This window comes from Loxodonta africana, chromosome 19 (assembly GCF_030014295.1).
Source record: "Loxodonta africana isolate mLoxAfr1 chromosome 19, mLoxAfr1.hap2, whole genome shotgun sequence".
NCBI classification, from domain to species: Eukaryota; Metazoa; Chordata; class Mammalia; order Proboscidea; family Elephantidae; genus Loxodonta; species Loxodonta africana.
Window position 1 is genome coordinate 16,975,795 of NC_087360.1, and position 18,380 is coordinate 16,994,174.

The window sequence follows — 18,380 nt, forward strand, 5'->3', positions numbered from 1 at the left end:
AAACCTTGTCTTAGTCACACCAACTGAATTAACCAGTCTCAGACCCCAAATACGCCTCAGAGAGCACCCACTCAGCCTTTTCACTATCGATAAGAGCCAGAATTAGAACGATGGCTATGGAGACAGGAAAAAGAACATAGGGTCAAGAGTAATGTTTGAGATTGAATCAACAGGGTTTGATGAAGAGTTCACATAGAAAGCTGAAGGAAAGAGAAGAATAATGTCCCCAAGTTCCACCTGGATAACTAAATCAACAGTTGGTTTATTCACTCAACAAATATTGGTTGAGCACCAACTAAGGGCCAGGCACTGTTCTAGGCACTGGGGATATAGCAATGAACCAAACAGAAAAAAAGAACTGCTGCCATTATGGGGCTTACCTTCTACTGGGAGCAATAAATAAGTAAACAAAGAAGAGGATTTCTGATTGGGATAACTGTAATGAAGGAAATAAGCAGGATAATGGGATAGAGGCTAAGAGTATCTAAAGCTACTTGGGATACGATTGTCACAGAAGGCCTCTCTCAGGAGGTACATTTAAGGTGAGTGTGTCCTGAGAGACAAGAAGGAGCCAACAGGTAAGGAGTAGGGGGGTGGAGGCGCATCCCAAAAAGGAGGAGCAACAGGTGCAAAGACCTTGGAGTGGGAAAAGGTGGAATGTTTGAAAATGGTGGGGGAAAGGCTAACATGCCTGAAAGGTAGTGAGAGAAAGGAGGATAGTTGGGAGATGAAGTTGGAGAGGTGGGCAGAGACCATTAACCAACAGATAAGCCTTAAGAAGCAGGTTCTTGGGGAAGACAATGAGATCACATTTGATTTGTTGAGTTTGAGGCACCTGAGGGGATCTCCAGACTAAAATCTAGGACTATATTCTAAGAACTAAAGATAGTGTTGGGATTTGAGAAATTGTTCAGCCACATCAAAATCACTGGGGTGTGCTCTGAAAAACACAGATTTCTCAGGCACCAAAAATACAGATTTTTGGGTGCCACCTGGGAAATTCTAATTCACTAGGTCCTGGTCCAGACCTAAAAATGAGTTTTTCAATACTCAAGGTAATTCTGATTTGTTCATTGAAGAAATACTTCTTACATTCCTACCATGTAAGGCAGGACAATCTAAGTGCTAGAGATACAACACTCAGTAGGCTACAGAGCCTAGTCTAGAGAAAGAATAGATGGTGAACAAGCAAACAAATTACAATGGTGATACATGCCACAGAGGAACACAAAAGCTGGCAAACTATAGAGTTACTGTGGGAATCTACATGGGATAAACCTAAACTCTCAGAAAGTGACTTTTGAGCTGGCAGATGGGAATAAGAAGCAGTCAGCCTTGATTGTGTAAGGGAAAAGCTTTTTAGGCAAAGGAAACAGCCAGGGCAAAGGCTTAGTTGGAAACCCAGTATATGAATCCAATCTTTTCGTTTATTCCTAGTTGCTTAACCAACCAAGATGGAGGACAGGGCCTTGTGTGTTCCTCCTACAAGCTATACTAAGCACCTATCTTGTGCCAGGCACTGTGCCAAGTGCTGACACAAAGATGAGAAAGACAGTCCTCTCTCTCAGCAGGGAGTTTGCTGTCAGATGAGGGAAGCAGGTAACCAAATAAATATGGTTCCATGAGGTAAGTGAGCACAACCCGATCAGTTCATGTTCTCAGAAAAACAAACGGACGATTAATACTTTTGAGAATGATGACGTTAAGCATTTGTTTTTGAGACAGTGCATGATAAACTATTTTCATTTCTTTGTTGCTCTGTCAGTTCAAAATATCTGGATTTGAGGTGAAATATTTGCAGGAGTGAATATTGGGTTTGACATACTGTACAATCAACGATGTTTGGGGGAAATAGGGACATCCTGGAGATAGCTAACATTTATTAGGTCAGCCTGGCTGGACATCAGTCTCATGGGGTACTCACAGCTATTGTCCCTATGATGTCCCAGGGATTGTTATTATTATTCCTTTTTACAGATGAAGAAAGTGGGGTAGTGAGATGAAGGGACTATCCTGAGGTCACTCAAGTAAGACATGGCAATCCCCCAGCTCCATCTGGGTTTGGAGTCTCACTTCTAGTCCCTACCGCCTCCCATGAATTGCTTCGAAACTGCCAGGATTGCTACCCTTACCTCATTTCTCAAACCATATCCTTCTCTCTTCTCCCCAACCCTCTGATGTATCCATCTGAGTTGTCTACACCAACCAGATCTACCAGGGCCTCTCCCCATGGTCCTTTAGGTGGTAATGTGGAGGGAGAAGTCCTTGTGTCCACTGTTGGGGAGAAGTGAGGGGCACCAGGGCATTGCTCTGTGCCCCAGTACCTGGCTGTACAGGGCCCCAGTGTGGGAAGGGACCCACCCACAGCTCTGCATCCCTATCCCTGCCCACCTGTGGAGGAAGAGCGATTACCGGGCTCAGTGTTTAAGCAGAAAAGGGGTTTGAGGCAAGGGAGGGGAATTAAATGACTCAGGTTCCAGAAAATTAAGGTAAATGGTTAAAGACAAGAGAAGTGGTACAGACTGTAGATAGGATGGATCCAAATGTATTCAAATTCAAATTCAATGATATTAAAAAGAAAAAAAAAAACCGGGCTGGCCACGTTCAGTCTGCTGGCTGGGCAGTTCGCAACTTAACGGGCCTTCCAATACCCTTCCCCCTCCCCCCCCCCCCAGCTGCCTTTTATTCCAGACTTCTCAGTGGGAGTCGGGTTGTGGGTTAGATGGTCTCTGGGTGTATCTGTCAGGGAGTGCGGTGTCTTGGTCTGTCTTTCCCCCTCGGTTTGGCAGACTTGCTGGCTCCCTCTCTTCTCCGCCTCCCCCCACTCCCTCCCTTCCTCCTCATGAAGAGGCTCTTGGCCGGGTCCCGAGCCCTGGCGAGTGCAGGCAGAGGACGCAGGAGGGGTGAGGTCACGTCTCCCGAGTCCCACGCGCCGGGGCTTTTCAGAGCCTTGCCACCATCGGGCGGCCAGAGCCCCAGACTGCGCCGACCGTGCGCTCCTCTGCCCTCTCAGCGCCACCAGCCTCGCCGATGTCTCAGTTGGCCCCCAGTTCGGACTTCAAGAGCGCTCTGGACAGCAGTCCTGAGGCCAATACCGAGGATGAAAAGACCGAGGAGGACCTGCTTAGGCCCAAGAACTACCTGTGGCTCACCATCATCTCGTGTTTTTGCCCTGCGTACCCTATCAACATCGTGGCTTTAGTCTTCTCCGTCATGGTGAGTGGGTTACGGCAGCCGGGGAAGGAAGACAGGGACCGAGCGCGCTCTCCACGGCTCCCTAACTCTCTGTCCCACGCTCCCTGGGTGCTCTTGTTCTCTGCGCCTCCTCCTTTCCTCTCTCAGGCTCTTGGGGACTTTCCCCCACAGCCATCAGCGCCTCCACTGTGTTCCTTGTGGGACTCAGAGCCTTGGCCAAACCTCCCCGAGACCCACTTTCCACTTCTCTCCAGCGCCCATCGTGCACTCACTCTCCAACACAACAAAGTTCTTCCGTGGACTTAGCTGCTTCTCTCCCTGCCTCGTCCAGCATTCCCAGGCACTCCTCCGAGTCTGCTCAACCTCCGATTCCAGAACCCGAGAGCACACCACACTGGAACGCAAGGGCGAGTCCCCTGCTCCCTGTCCCTCTCTCTGCCGTGCCCCCTGCTCCCAGGCGCCCTGGAATCTCTATATCTCTAGCATATAGTCCTTCCTCTGCTGCGCCCTGGGCACCACCTCAGCCACACTCTCCGAGGATCCCCAGGGGATCCCTGATGTGTCCCCCCTCCCACCTCCCTTGCTTTGGCTCGCTCTCTATAGAAACCAACAGTTCCTTCCTGCTTCTTCCAGGTCCAGTTCCCTCTCCTTGCCTCTCTCCAGCAACACTTCCTTCCTCTTTCCAGGGCGCCAGAGGCTAATTCACACCCGCTCTTCTCCCAGTGCCCCTTTCACTTGCAAAGTGCTGCACTCCTCTCTTTCTTTTACTCTTTCTACCCCAGTTCCTTCCCCATTTGCTGCATACAGACCCTATCCTCACCTCTTTTGGCAACCCCAAAGGGCTTCCTGGCACCCTTCAGCCATTCTCTCCTGTGCCCAGTGCTCCTGGGAATGCCCTGGGGACTCCAGGCTCAGTGCCACTCGGTGCACCCACCACGCAAACACACCTGCCCCCAAAGCTGCACGCCTCTGTGGAGGAGAGGTCCCTGATGATTCTTCTAGTCTTCCTTTCCGGAGCTCAGCTCCAAGGCCCTCTTCAGCCCACGTAGGAACTTCCAGGCGAACCCCAACAGAAGAGGAAGGAGCATTCGTGAAGTCCTCACCTTATTGACTGGGGCAGCTGGCCCAGGGGTGATGGTTGGGCGAGACTCAGGCCCAGACTGTCCCTGGACAACCCTTGCAGTGTGCTCCCTCCCCACCAGCCAGGCAGAGACCAGGTGCAGCTCACTGAAGATCCCAAGAGTCCCCCACCCTCTCAGTCCGCTTAGTCCACTTATATCTGCTATGAGTGGCACCATGTTCCCTTTGTGGGTACCCACAGGGACCCCATTTGCCCTTCCCCAAAAGCCTTTTGTAGGCTGTGTCTGCCCCATGCTTGGTGAAGTACAAGCGTGCAGCCACTCAAGTTCCTACTGCCTGGGTTCAAATCAGGTTCAAATTCCAGTTCCCCCACCTATGATCTCTGGCAAGTCACTGCGTCTCTCTGAACCTCCATCTTTATGTCTATACAATGGGAAGAATGATAGTTCCTGTTTCTTAGTGGTATTGTGAGCGTTAATGAGAATCATTGCAAAGTGCTTAGAACAGTGCCCTCCTATGTCACTCCATGAGGCCTTCACTGAACACTGCTTAAAACTGAAACCCCCAGACCTATCCCTCTTCCCATCTGGCATACCATCTACTTTATTTATTAATGTTTATCGTCTGTGTCCATCAGCAGATTATAAACTCTATGACGGCAGGGCTAGCTGTCAGTGTTGTTTGCTGTGTACCCTCAGCACCTAGAACAGAAGCTGGCCCATGGCCGATGCTCAATAAATATTATAAAATGTATGAATGAATGCTGTTAATGGATGGTGACATCTGCTCTGCTCTGCTCTGCTCTGCTGCTATTCCTCCTACTGGCATCCCAGAAGCCAAGGAGGCATCAGGTTCCTTAGCCAGTTTCCTCCCTTCCTTCCTCTCCCCAGATATCCGGCTTGAGTTTTGTTGTTGTTGTGGATGCAGAGAAGCTAGAGTGGACGTGGCAGCCAAATTCCCCAGGCAGCGGCAGACTCTCTGGCTGGCAGTGGTGCCCACACTCCATTCTGGGTTCCCCCCTGCCCTCACCATTTAGGAAAATGCATGCAAAAGCTTTTTCCCACTGGTCTGAGATCTGCTAACACTCCAGCTGGTGGCAACAGGTTGGATACTAAGGATGCCACTTGGTGTGTCCTGGAGGATGAAGTTCATATGCACTTTGAATAGGAAACGTTTTCTTACCTCTTTACCCTAGTCCCTCGCCCTCCAAGCTTTTTTCAATAGTTTTATAGCCAGAGAAACCATTCTGGTGTTAGAAAACAGACACTGGAGTCAGAAAGTTAACTATGGGCAGGTTACCACCTTTACACCCTTGGTTTCTTTATAAAATGGGAATATGAAAAGTGTTTTTTAAGTTGAATCAAACTGTTGTAAGGATGAAACAAAATCAAACATGTTAAGCATCCAGGACTGTGCTAGTAAGAGCAATAATTGTCAACAGATGAATAGATTTGGAACCTGGAGACACAATATGTCACATATGAAAACAAACATATCAAATAAATGAAACCAATCCCCACTACACGCCCTCTAAGGTACTGGAAGGGTTTTCCCACTGAGAAAAGTACAGTTCCGGGAGGAGCAAGTTTGGCCATAAGGATCCCAAAGTCCAAAAGACAAACAGAAAAAGGAAGACTATTTAGAAGGAAGGTGGCCAACAAGCTGCTACCAAGCATGTTTGGCCTGGAATTGTCTTTGATGTTCAGTCCTGACTTTTCAAATCACACTTATCTGTAATGTACGGTAAGTTTAGGCACAACTACTAATTAATAGTCCTCAGTTGGGGATGATACCATTCTCCAAAAAGGCATTTGGAAATGTGGGGGAGCATCTCTGTTGGTCCCAGCGATTGGGAGTGCTACGGGAAGTTTGTAGGAAGGCCAAGGGTACTAATGGTCTGTAATGCTGGGATTGTCCTCCCAAAGAAAAATTCTCCCATCTCAAATGCCTTGCTAACTGAATGGAGCACAGTTCTACCATGACACACATGGGGTCTCCATGAGTCAGAGTTGATTCTCAAGGCAGTTAACAACAACAAAGGCCAATAGCATTCCAACTAAGAAACACTGTCAGATGATGCAAATTGATATAAACATAAATGTAGGGAAAATATTGACAAGGGTCAAAATAACTAGCTCCCAGGACTGTAAAAAGAGCCTGCAATCTCAAAAAAATCAATCTTTATTTATTAAATCAAGTCTGAGAAAGACTCCTATAAAAATACAAAGTTGGAGTAGGGGCTGGAGAATAATAGAACTGCCTTAAAACGTACTGATTTGCAAAGAATGCTCAGGTGTAGGTATTCTTTCCACCTCCCCATGTGGAGCCAGGGGAGCCTTAGGAGTTGTTAGGAACCATATCACAGATCAGATCCTGTACAACACAACTTGTTGTACTGGAACACTGGTGTGTTAGGCACCACCAGCAGTAGGGACAGCAAAGTCTTTTCCTTCTCCGCATATGAAAGTTGGTATGTTGAAAGTGAATTTAACCTATATTCAATTTTAGGGATACATATCCCAAGAATTTCCCCCCAAACAGGGCCAGTGCAATCCCATATCGCCCCTTCATGTGAACTTGAAAATGACACTTCCACCATGGAGACACAGACCTGTACCAGGGCACACAGCTTGGTAAGAGGAGTGCAAGCTGGCTTTCAGGCCTTTCTCATCATGTCCCCACCATCCATCCTGGGCTGGTGGCGTTAGCTGCCAGAGAGTCAGCCCCCAACTCATGGCCACCCCATGCACAACTGAACACGAACTGTTGTGATCCATAGGTTTTTCATGGGGTAATTTTCCAATGTAGATCACCAGGCTTCTCTTTCTAGTCTGTCTTAGTGTAGAAACGCCACTGAAACCTGTTAAGCATCACAGCAGCACGCAAGCCTCCAGTGATAGATGGGTGGTGGTTACACTTGAACTGCATTTGCCAGGAATCAAACCTGAGTCTCCCACATGGAAGGAGAGAATTCTACCACTAAACCATCTCTGCCCTCCACCCTACGCTGTTTATTCAGTCTGAAAGGCACCCCCAAAATTTTCTAGTATGTCTCTTAATCCAGGCAAAAGAATGTTTATTCATTCAACAAATGTTTTCTGAGCTGCTATGATGTGCCAGGTTCTGTTCCAGGTCTTGGTATACTCCTTTACCTCTAGTGAAAGGTAAACAAGATAGGCAAAGTCTCTGCCCTCCTGGATCGGGAAGAAGAGAGGTTCCAGGAAAGGTGCAGGAGGGTTGACAAACTTAGAGTGCGCTCCATTTGGTTTCGTAGCTGGAGGCCGGTCTATCCCTGAAGACTTGAGCTGAATGCCTGCTGAGCCTCCATTCGTGATGACTTTCGTGATACAGTCATTTGGGCAGTTGAACCAATTACTGTGTGTGTGGATACATGCTAGCCAATGACTTTTGATTGGATGTTTATAAGCCTTCTTTAATCAGAACCTCCTCTCCACCAAATCTACAGAATCTGTCTAGAGATCAACCACTGAGGTTCAAGTTCTTTTCTCATATTTGCTATGTATGTGACTTCATGCAAGTGTCTCAACCTTTCTGAGGCTTGATTTCTTCATCTGTAAAATGGGGGTTGGGCCTACCCAAGTGCTGTTGTGGAGGTTAAATGATAAATGTTAAAAGTTCTCAGTTCACTGCCTAGAACACAGCCAGAACTTAATATTAATGACGACGACGGTGATGATGACGTGCATATTTTGAGAATACAAGCCATTATCTTTTCGAGTAACAGTTTCCTGCTTTTATTGAGACTAGCAAATTTTATAAGAATAAAAGCAAAAACCAATAAGCATGTCACTGTTGCAGCCCGAAGATAAATATTAATGCTAAACTGAAATACAACAAAATCAACAAAGAGGACAACTGGTTAAGAATGGAGTATTGATCATACCTGTTTTTCTCCACTCCTTTCTCAAACCCCTTAAAATAACACTAAGCGAATAAAAAAGGAATATAAGCACTCAATGACAAAGTAGAAGAGATTAGAGAGGCTACAAAATCTTAAAAGATGGCAAAAGCTATGTTTGAGCATTGAATAATTTTACAGAGTAGATGAGACTAAAATCTAAATTCTGCGGAGAAAGAAATCAACAGGAAGAAAGTCAATTTTCCCTGCTACACTCTAAAAAGCCTCAGGAATTTGAGTCAGAATCGACTCGACAGCAACTGGTTACTGGAGATATCTTCATTGAAGGTAGGAATGAAGGGTAGAGCTGAAGACAGGAGGAAACTTTGAAAGTCTGTTCCAGAAGTACTTAGACTACTGGAGACTGTCCACCATGCCATGCAGCCAGGCACTGACTTCCTCACCAAGTCTGGCAGAACTTGGACGTCTTGCTCTTTCTGGTAATAGTAAACAGAAACGCTGTAGATACCAGGCAAAGGTGAGAGCTGAGCTGCAGTGCCCGAGTGAAATGAGGGGATTAATGTAAAATCTGCATATTAAACAGTGAAGCCCCCAACTTCTGACCCCTCTTGGCTCCTATACCCTGGCCATCCAGATAAGAGATTGGAGAATTTCACTTCAAGGATGTGACCAGCCCAAGGGAAAAAAAAAACTACAAACACAAACATTTTAGAGACTTCCAGAGAAATGAGTGAATCCCCATCTAATGGCCTCACAGGATGACCATCAGTTAACAAGCCAAAACCTAACATACAAAAGCAGTTTTTCAGTGTCTCACTTTTAAACATGAAGAAGCAGCCAAAGATCATCAAACATTTTGAGGATGCCTACGAAATGAGACAAAAAAAAAAAAAAAAATGATGAGAAAGGAAATGTAAGGAAACAATGTAAGTAGAAGGAAACTTCGAAAACGGATTTTTAAAAAAATAGCCACGAAAACTTGAGAATCATTACAGGAAATCTAACATCTAGCCAACAGGAGTTCCAGAAAAAAAAAAAATGGAAGGGAATAAAGTAGCAAATAAATAATACAAGAAAATTTCCCAGAACTAAGCACATAAATTTCCACAGTAAAAGAGTCCCTAAATACCCAATAAAATGGATGACACAAGCCCTATAGCAAAGCACACTATTGTGACATTTCAGCAACTTAAAGATAAAACTTCTCTCTGATCCTACAAGCTTCCAAAGAGAAATATGCCTGGCATCTGCCTTTTCTCAGAAAACTATGAAAGGATGTGCACCCCTCAAATAAAAGAGTAAACCAAGAAAGAGAAAGACATGGAATTTAGAGAAAGGGATCCAATGCAGAAAAGATGTAAAGAGAAATCCTCCTCAAAACAAGGCAACTGGGTTCATAAGCCCACAGAAGATGCAATTAATAACAGATTACTGGAAGCCATTGTCACAATCCATGGTCGTGGGCTGGAACAGTAAGCCACAGATCTGCCCAAAGCCTGACCACACCTGCTCCTGGATGGCAGGATCTGTGATCAAAAAGAAAGAAAAGGCCCACAAAACAAAAGACAAACCAAACTGATGTCCTTTCCACCTCACCCAGGCTCCACCAGGGAACTGTTCATCCATCAAAATTATGTTTCTAAAGGATTTCAGTTAGGTTTAGAGTGAAGTTGTGTTGTTTTTTCCCCCGCTTTTTGTAGTCAGGGTAGAACTTGGAAATAACAATTCCGGAAATAACCCAGAGGTCTTAACAGTACCCACAAGTTGGGGCTCTGAATGCTGAACATAGTTTATTAGGTCTCCTTAAGCCCATCCGGCTCTTTCCACATGACTGTCATCTGAGAAATGGGATACTGCCATAATATATAATATTATGGGCCCCTTTGACTTACTTCTTATACATTTCTACCTTTGAAGCTCTGAAGGGCATTAAGATAGTTTCAGACCATACAGATCTTGCCTGAAGCGTGTCACTGTTTGAAAGTTCTGTTTTAGATATACATCTTGCCCCAACAGCCCCTACCTTGCTGCTTTTGTAAGTCTCACCACTATGTGAGGGAGGGTGGTCGCTGGCATTTTTCATTTGCTAATCAAAAATTTTTTTTTTTAATCAAAATTTAAACTGCTTTACAGTCCTTTCAGTCCTGGATCCTTGGAGGTACCGGCTATATCTATTTCAAGATGTTAAGTGTGTTCTTACAAAAGAAAATATTTAAAATGCCATTCTAGTTTACTGATGAAATGATACAATGACTGAATTTGTCATAACATAATACGGATGAAAAATACAGATAAACAATTGGCCATGAATGGATGGTTGTTGAAGCTGGATTATGGGAACATGGGACCAAGGCCTAGGACAGTGTCTAGCACATAGAAACTCAATAAATGGTGGAGTAGATGGATAGATGGATGATGGATTTATCGAATGAGGATCAATCAGTCAGTGGACTGATGAATCAATGGATCGATGGATTGACTGAACATGCCTATGGTATGCACTGAGGGTAAGGCGATGAACAGGACAAACAAGGTCCCTGCCCTCACGAAGCTTACAGTTTTGTGAAATATAATTTAAAAAAAAAAATTTTTTTTTGAAATATAATACATACAATTAATTGGGCATTTATGTCTCAAACACTGTGCTGAGTGTTTTACATGCTTGATCCACCCAACAACCAGTTATTAATATTAACAATACTATTGTTAATATTATTTCAGATAAATCCTGCTAATGTCACCTCAGATAAGAAAGCTGGGACTCAGAGTGATGAAGTGCTTTGTTCAAGGTCACACAGTTAGTTAGTGTTAAGAACTAGGATTGGAGCCAGGTCTTTCTAACACCTGAGCCTGTGCTTCTCTCCACCACCCTTGTTTACCTGATGAACACTCCATTCGTCTTTCAAAGCTCAGAAGGAAAATCACCTCCTATATGAAGCCTTTCTTGACTGCTCGCCCACTGTATTCTGAACAGATTTCACCCAGTGCATCTTTCCTTCTTTGCACTGATTTGTATAGGGGAGCCCCTTGAGGTTGCCCTGTTAGCACCAGCACCAAGCCCAATGCCAGGCACATAGTTGGCATGTAACAAATGTTTGATGAATGAATAAATGAATGATTAATGGCTACAGAGACCTAAGCCTGTTCCTACCTTTATCTCTAAGAATTCCCTTCTCTTCCTTAGCCGTGCACTGCATTTCTGCCAAAACGTTTTCAAAAACATCCAGGCTAATGCCAGGGGTCACTGAGAAGTTGTCCAAGGCTTGGTTCCCAAGGATAATTTCCCTGGCTGGTCTGCAGCTTACCAATACCCTCACACTGCAGACCAAGGGGTCCACATTTGGAAATTGGTCTTTATTCTCAAGTTGCTAGTCCTAAGGATGATACTCTTTGATTCAAAGCCCCTCATCCAGTATTGTGATGCCTCCTGAGGGTGAGCATGAACATACCTGAAAACCTCTAGGTCACATGTTCAGAAATTTAGCCTGAGTTTCCAAAACCATGCTTCTCACACAATTGGTTCTGCCCGATATTAATAAGTCTTACAAAAAAATTGAGAAATGAAATGCTTAGGTAACCAAAGGGGAGCTGGTTCCTTTCCTTCAGGCTTCTCAGAGCCTTTGTCAAGCCACTGTGCCATGTGACTCTTTGATGGAACAGCATAGCATGGGCATTTACTAAGCATGTTTCCCAGGATCCTTCAATCCTAAGGCTTATAGTCCACAGAATACACTTTGGGAAACACTGTCCTTAATGATACATTTGTTCTCATATTTAATGAGTAAACCCACTGTTGATATGGGGTATTGCAGAGCGTTCCATTCTGAACATTCTTGGCTCGCAAAACCCACCACTCGCCTTTCTCCCAACACGTATGTTTTCAACGGGTCTCATCAACCAAACTTTGCTGATTTTCATCCTGCCTCATTCTCTGTTTTCCTACAGGTGAAATTAGGGACCTTGTCTTTCCGTTTTCTTGACTTTCTATATCGTATCTCTTACTTCCCAAACTGAAGGAGACCTCCTATATTTAAACTCCCTCTTTCGATAACTTTATTTGTTCTTTGTTCTGGGTAATTCTGATAGTGTGGTATTTCTATTACTGGTGCTATTATTATTATTACATGGGTACAGATCTTTTTAGTTTTCAGAGCATTTTCATATCAACACAATTGCACTTGTTCCTCACAAAATCCCAGCAAGGTAGGCAAGAAAGCTGTTCTTCCCATTTATCCATGAGGAAACTGAGACTCAGAAAGGCAGCATTAGAGAACAAAATCAAATGCGACAGTTCTTATCCTCATGGAGTCTATTGTCTAGTCTCTTGATGCATTATAATCAGATGGCTATGCCTTCCCTGACTTTTACTCTCGTTTTGATCCCTTGATAGGAACACAACTTTGATGTTCAGAGAGCTTTCTCTTTATTTGTCCCATCAATAGGAGTTAAGCAATCAAGGCTGGCAGAATTCCTCTCTAGCTTTTGGGCTTCAATGATAGACAGGCAAAAGGACAGTCCTCACTTGTCCTTGAGGATATTTATGGAGAGAAACAGACCAAAAGCTCAAGGAGGCAGACAAGCATGAATGAATGAACAGTGATGAAGAAGTCCAGTCTTAGAATTCCTAGCACTACCTTGGACAGAGACACTTAAGAGCAAACAAAATTTAAACAAGAAATCCCAAAGTCACCTGAAAACGCAGACATTATTACTAAAAATATTTACTCACTGCCTACATATGCCAAGCTATTTTGATGGAACCTGCCATCTAGGTTTGGAAGCTAAGACAATACTCATCTATATAAAGAAAGTCTTTACACCTGGACAAAAGTACCTCAGACTATGCTGAAGCACTAAAGTAAGCCTACAGGTATGTGTGACTGAGTGAGTGCGTAGGCGTGCACATAGAATGAGAACCTCACGTTATCTCCCATTGGCCAAATATGGATTAGAGATAAAGGGGTGAAGGAGATGGGAATGGTTTTGAAAGATGGAAAAGGTGATTTGAAGAAAAGGGAACATGTTCTAAAATTAGAATTTCGACGACAATAGATCAGAATATTGGCATACTCACAACCAGAAAAAAAAACCAAACCCACTGCTGTCGAGTCGATTCTGACTCATGGTGACCCTGTAGGACATAGCAGAACTGCCCCATAATGTTTCCAAGGAGTGGCTGGAGGATTCGAACTGCCAACCTTTTGGTTAGCAGCCATAGCTCTTTAACCACTGTGCCACCAGGGCTCCATACTCACAACAGCAGCCAAAAATTTAAAATAAATAAATTTAAGATTATGCAACATCTACATGAAGAAAGCTTCACCCAGAAAGTAAAATTAAAAAAAAAAAAATTAACTAAATGGAGAAGCACTCATCCCAGTATTAAGTATGAAGTGACCTATAAAATGAGTTAACGAACGTGAGGCACAGAGCCTGGCACAGAGTAATGGCTTCATTAATATTATTTATTGCTGTTGCTGCTGCTGCTGTTCTAATTTGTTGTTATAATAAATGTAAAAAATTGGAGATGGATAGAAATATTAACTAAGTAAGTTCTAATACATCTTTTAATAGCATGAACTATTATATACACATCCATTAAGAATCATGCTTTTGAAGAATATTTTAAGATACAGGGAAATGCTTAAGATAAAAGATGAAATAGGAAAAAATAGAATATAAATTATATGAACAATGAGATCCCATATTTGTTATCAGTGAAGACTGCCCATATCCACATGAACATGCCTAGGGGAAAAAAGATTGGGAAGAAATGTTTCAACATGTCAACAATGGTTTTCTCTAACTGACGGGATTGTGGGCCGTTATAACATAAAGGTTAAGAGCACAAACTCTAAACTCTTTTCAGGTCCACCAGGGTTTGAATTCTGCGTCTACTACTTACTCTTATAGGACGTTGATCAAGTTACATAACCGCGCTCAGCCTTGGTTTCCTCATCTATAAAACGGAAACGATATCACTTACCTTCAGGGGATTGACGTCTGAAATAAATGGGATGGTATATGCAAAAGGCTTGATAAGTTCTGGCTAGTAAATTTCCAAATTTTCTACAGTAAGTATACATGTCCTCATTTCTAGTCAGAAATAAGCATTTTTCTAAAGACAATAAAAAGAAAAACCTTCAGAGTAAAAGAGGGAGGGGTTAGTAAATGGGAGAATCCTTCTCCATCTCAAAAGGAGATTCTGGCTCTAAATCATCTATCACTATATTATTTAGAGCTGAAATGGTCATCACATTTTTAACTCAACACAAATGCTGTTATAGTCTTCAAAATCTCTTAGGGCAGAGAAACTGTAACTTAGCACAGTTCCTGCCACGAAGTAAATGCCTTGAAAATGTCAGCAGTTTTCTTGTTGTTTTTGTCCCAATCCCAGTGTTTGTTTGTTTGGGGCGGGGGGGGGGGTTGTTTTGTTTTGTGTTTTAAACAATGAAATGGTGAGAAATAGCTCTTCCTCCACCCAAGCAGAAGCTTACCTCCAGTTACATAAGCCGACTTTTTGTTGGTTCTCCCAACTGTAGAGGACATCTGATGCCCACTGTCATGGATTGAATTGTGTCTCCAAAAAATATGTGTCAACTTGGTTAGACCATGATTTCCAGTATTGTGTGGTTGTCCTCCATTTTGTGATTATAATTTTATGTTAAAGAGGATTAGGGTGGGATTGTAACACCCTAAGGTCACATACCTGATCCAGTGTAACGGGAGCTTCCCTGGGGTGTGGCCTGCACCACCTTTTATCTCTCAAAAGACAAAAAGGAAAGGGAAGCAGTGCTGGGAGCAGAGGGTACCCTTTGGACCCAGGGTCCCTGAGCAGAGCAGCTCCTAGTGGGGCAGGGGGAGGAAGGGGGCAGAGATTGATGAGAAGGCCAACAGAAAGAGAAAGGATTCCCTGCAGCTGACACCCTGAATTTGGACTTTTAGCCTTCTTTACTGCGAAGAAACAAATTTCTCTTTGTTAAAGCCACCCACTTGTGGTATTTGTTATAGCAGCACTAGATGACTAAGACGTCCATGCTCCTCGGGAAAATTCTCATGTTTTTGAAAGACACGTGGCTCATAATCTTCCCTTGAGCCCCACAGTCTCCCCAGTAGGAATCTAAAAACAGAAGGAAATGGCAGACACCAGAGAGAATGGTTCCCCACTTCAAACATCCCATGCACCCCCGAAAAAGTCTCTTCCACATTCTCATTCAATTGTGGCAGGACCCAAGGTGATGGGGCAAGAGAGCTGAAATATATGTCAGCAAGGGCAAAGACAGAGGAAAGCCTGGGTCACCAGCCTTCTAATACAATTATGGCTGTTCCCTGGCCCCTGCCACTATGGTACGAATCTGCTTGGAGTACCAGTTAGCTCTGACGTTCTAAAAGAAAACATGAGAGAAAGAATTCAGATGACAGCTTGAAGTCAACATGAAGAATCATCATTGCTTGAGCATATAATGGGATGCTGGGCCTCAGAGAAGGTTCCACAGTACTTGGGAAACTCTGCCGCCATTCCCCAAGGATAGAAAGCAGGAGGGAGCTCATCCCACATTAATTCATTCATTTAATCATTCAACAACTTTTAAACACCTACTATGTGCCAGTGGAGCCCTGGTGATGCAGTGGTTAAGATCTTGGCTGCTAATCATAAAGGTTGGCAGCTCGAATCCACCAGCCACTCCTTGGAAACCATGTGGGGCAGTTCTACTCTGTCCTATAGGGTCGCTATGAGTTGGAATTGACAGCAACAGGCTTGTTTGTTTTGGTTTGGACTATGTGCCGGGTACTGGGACAGCCCTGGAGATGAATACCAGCTTTGTACAGCTGACATTCTGGGCACCTGTAAGCTATTTGGTTCAACAAATTAACCACTTCTCTTTCCCTCAAGAATTCTGAACCAGTTGAGAAACAAGACACAGGAAACACACAGATGAGCTGTTTGGAGAACATGGCTTCAGATCCATGCCCAAAGGGGCTTGCTGACACTCAGCCCCCAAATTGGACAGGTTTACCCTGCCCTCCATGGGCAGCACTGGACAAACACAATCTTCCCCAAATACAACAGTCAAGATCTTAGCTCTCCAAAGGAGAATGAAGAACACCAAAGACACAAGGTAATTATGAGCCCAGGAGACAGAAACGGTCATGAAAACCAGAGACTACATCAGCCTGAGACCAGAAGAACTAGACAGTGCCTGGCTACAACTGATGACTGCCCTGACAGGAAACACAACAGAGAATCCCTGAGGCAGCAGGATAGCAGTGGGATGCAGACCTGAAATTCTCGTAAAAAGACCAGGGTTTTTCTGGGAATGGTCTGAGTGAGACTAGAAGGACCCAGAGGTCATGGTCCCCAGACCTTCTGTTAGCCCAAGACAGGAACCATTCCCAAAGCCAACTCTTCAGACAGGGATTGGACTGGACTATGGGATAGAAAATGATACTGGTGAAGAGTGAGCTTCTTGGATCAAGTAGGCACAAGACACTGTGTTGATATTTCCTGTCTGGAGAGGAGACGGGAGGGCAAAGGGGGTCAGAAGCTGGCCAAATGGACGAGAAAAGAGAGAGTGGAGGGGATGAGTGTACTGTCTCATTAGGGAGAGAGCAATTAGGAGTATGTAGCAAGGTGTGTATAAATTTTTGTATGAGAGACTGACTGGATTTGTAAACTTTCACTTAAAGCACAATGAAAATTGAAAAAAAAAAAAAAAAGAATCAGCCCAGATCCTGCAGCCTCAGCTAGTCTTATATGTCCCCAACCCCCTTGGTGTCTTGGTAAAAGTACTTCGAGTAGGAAGTTTACTGCAACCCTAGAAATAACATCTTCTTAATTACAGAAATCCAGGAAGGCAATCTTGAAAAAGATGTAAAATTAAGGTTAAGAGTATGATTAGAGATAATGAAGAAACCAGCTCAAATCCACGGTACTAGAACTTTTGTAAACAGTTCTCTAGTGTAAGTATGACAGTTTTTGTGTGTTTTGCAATCCCTGTTATATTTTGTAATCAATGTGATGTTTTGTATGTTTGGTGTATTTGGAAGGAGTGTTTAAAATATTTAAGAGAATAAAATATACTAAGCTTGTGGATTAAAAAAAAAAAGATCTTAGCTCTCAAGGAACTCACATCTGAGTGGGAGAAGACAGACCATAAACGAGTTAGCATATAAACAAGACTGAGAGAATGATAAATGCTATGAAGAGAATAAATAGGGAGATATGAGAGAGAAGGAACAGTGAAGTCAGGTGGGTGAAGAAGAGATTCTACTTTAGAAATTTGGCCAAGGATAAGAAAAAGGCAGTCATGGTATGATCTGGGCAGAGTGACCAGAAAAGTGAAAAGGTCCTGGAGGTGGAAACCAGCTTGGTGTGTTCCAGGGACATATGCTGTGTCCTCTTTGTTATCCACTGAACATGGGTTTAACTCCCCTAGGAAGGAATCCCAGGATAGGCCACATAATAGAGCTAACGCTTCTGTTACCCAGTCGGGTGACACTTAAGACCTCTTAACAGACCATTACTTTGCCCTGGTCTCAAGCCAGCCTGCTCCCACATTTAGCACCAATTCTTGGTTTCCTCTGACTTCACTCCTCATTAGAAACTAGAACAATTCCTCAAAGCTCAGTTGGCCGCTGAAGAAGCAGAATCTATTCTTATCTGGGTCCCAGTTTCGCTAGGCCTTACTTTGAGTTATAACTGGAGATCATATTAAAAATAATAGCCCAGGTTTCACTGTTTCTTCACTTTTCCTGCTAAATCAGAAACTCAACCCCTACACAACTCCCTTTTATATTTCCAAGTGCTCACACAAAAGTCTAATGAGACAACTGTAATATGCACAGGACCTGGCTGCTGCTGTCAGCAGGCATTAAGGGAATCATCAGGCATTCTTGGGCTGTTTCCCAGCCCTGCCACCATCCTTTGCCAGGTTCCCCCAACTTCCCCTGCACACTGCCATGAGCCCACTGGAACTCTCAGGTGCAAAAGCTTTGCCACTGTGCCTTGGTTTTTCTTAAATGTACAATTTAGTGGCTTTTAGTAACTTTATAAGATTATGCAACCATTAAAAAAAATGCAATCATTACTACTATCTAACGCAAGTAAGGTTCCATCATCTCAAAAACAAATCCCATACCCATTAGCAGTCATTCCCCATCACCTCTCCCCCAAGCCCGTGGAAACCACTTATCTACTTTCCGTCTCTATAGATTTACCTACTGT

General features: G+C 43.9%; 1 protein-coding gene across 1 annotated transcript in view; it reads left to right on the forward strand.

Annotated features, from left to right (window-relative positions):
- The first annotated feature begins 2,988 nt into the window (after positions 1-2,988).
- TMEM233 (transmembrane protein 233) overlaps positions 2,989-18,380 on the forward strand; it is a 46,536-nt gene continuing 31,144 nt past the window's right edge. The window contains exon 1 of the mRNA XM_064272271.1: positions 2,989-3,216. Within this exon, the coding sequence (XP_064128341.1) occupies positions 3,031-3,216 (186 nt within the window). The 5' untranslated portion in view covers positions 2,989-3,030. The remainder of the gene's footprint in view (positions 3,217-18,380) is intronic.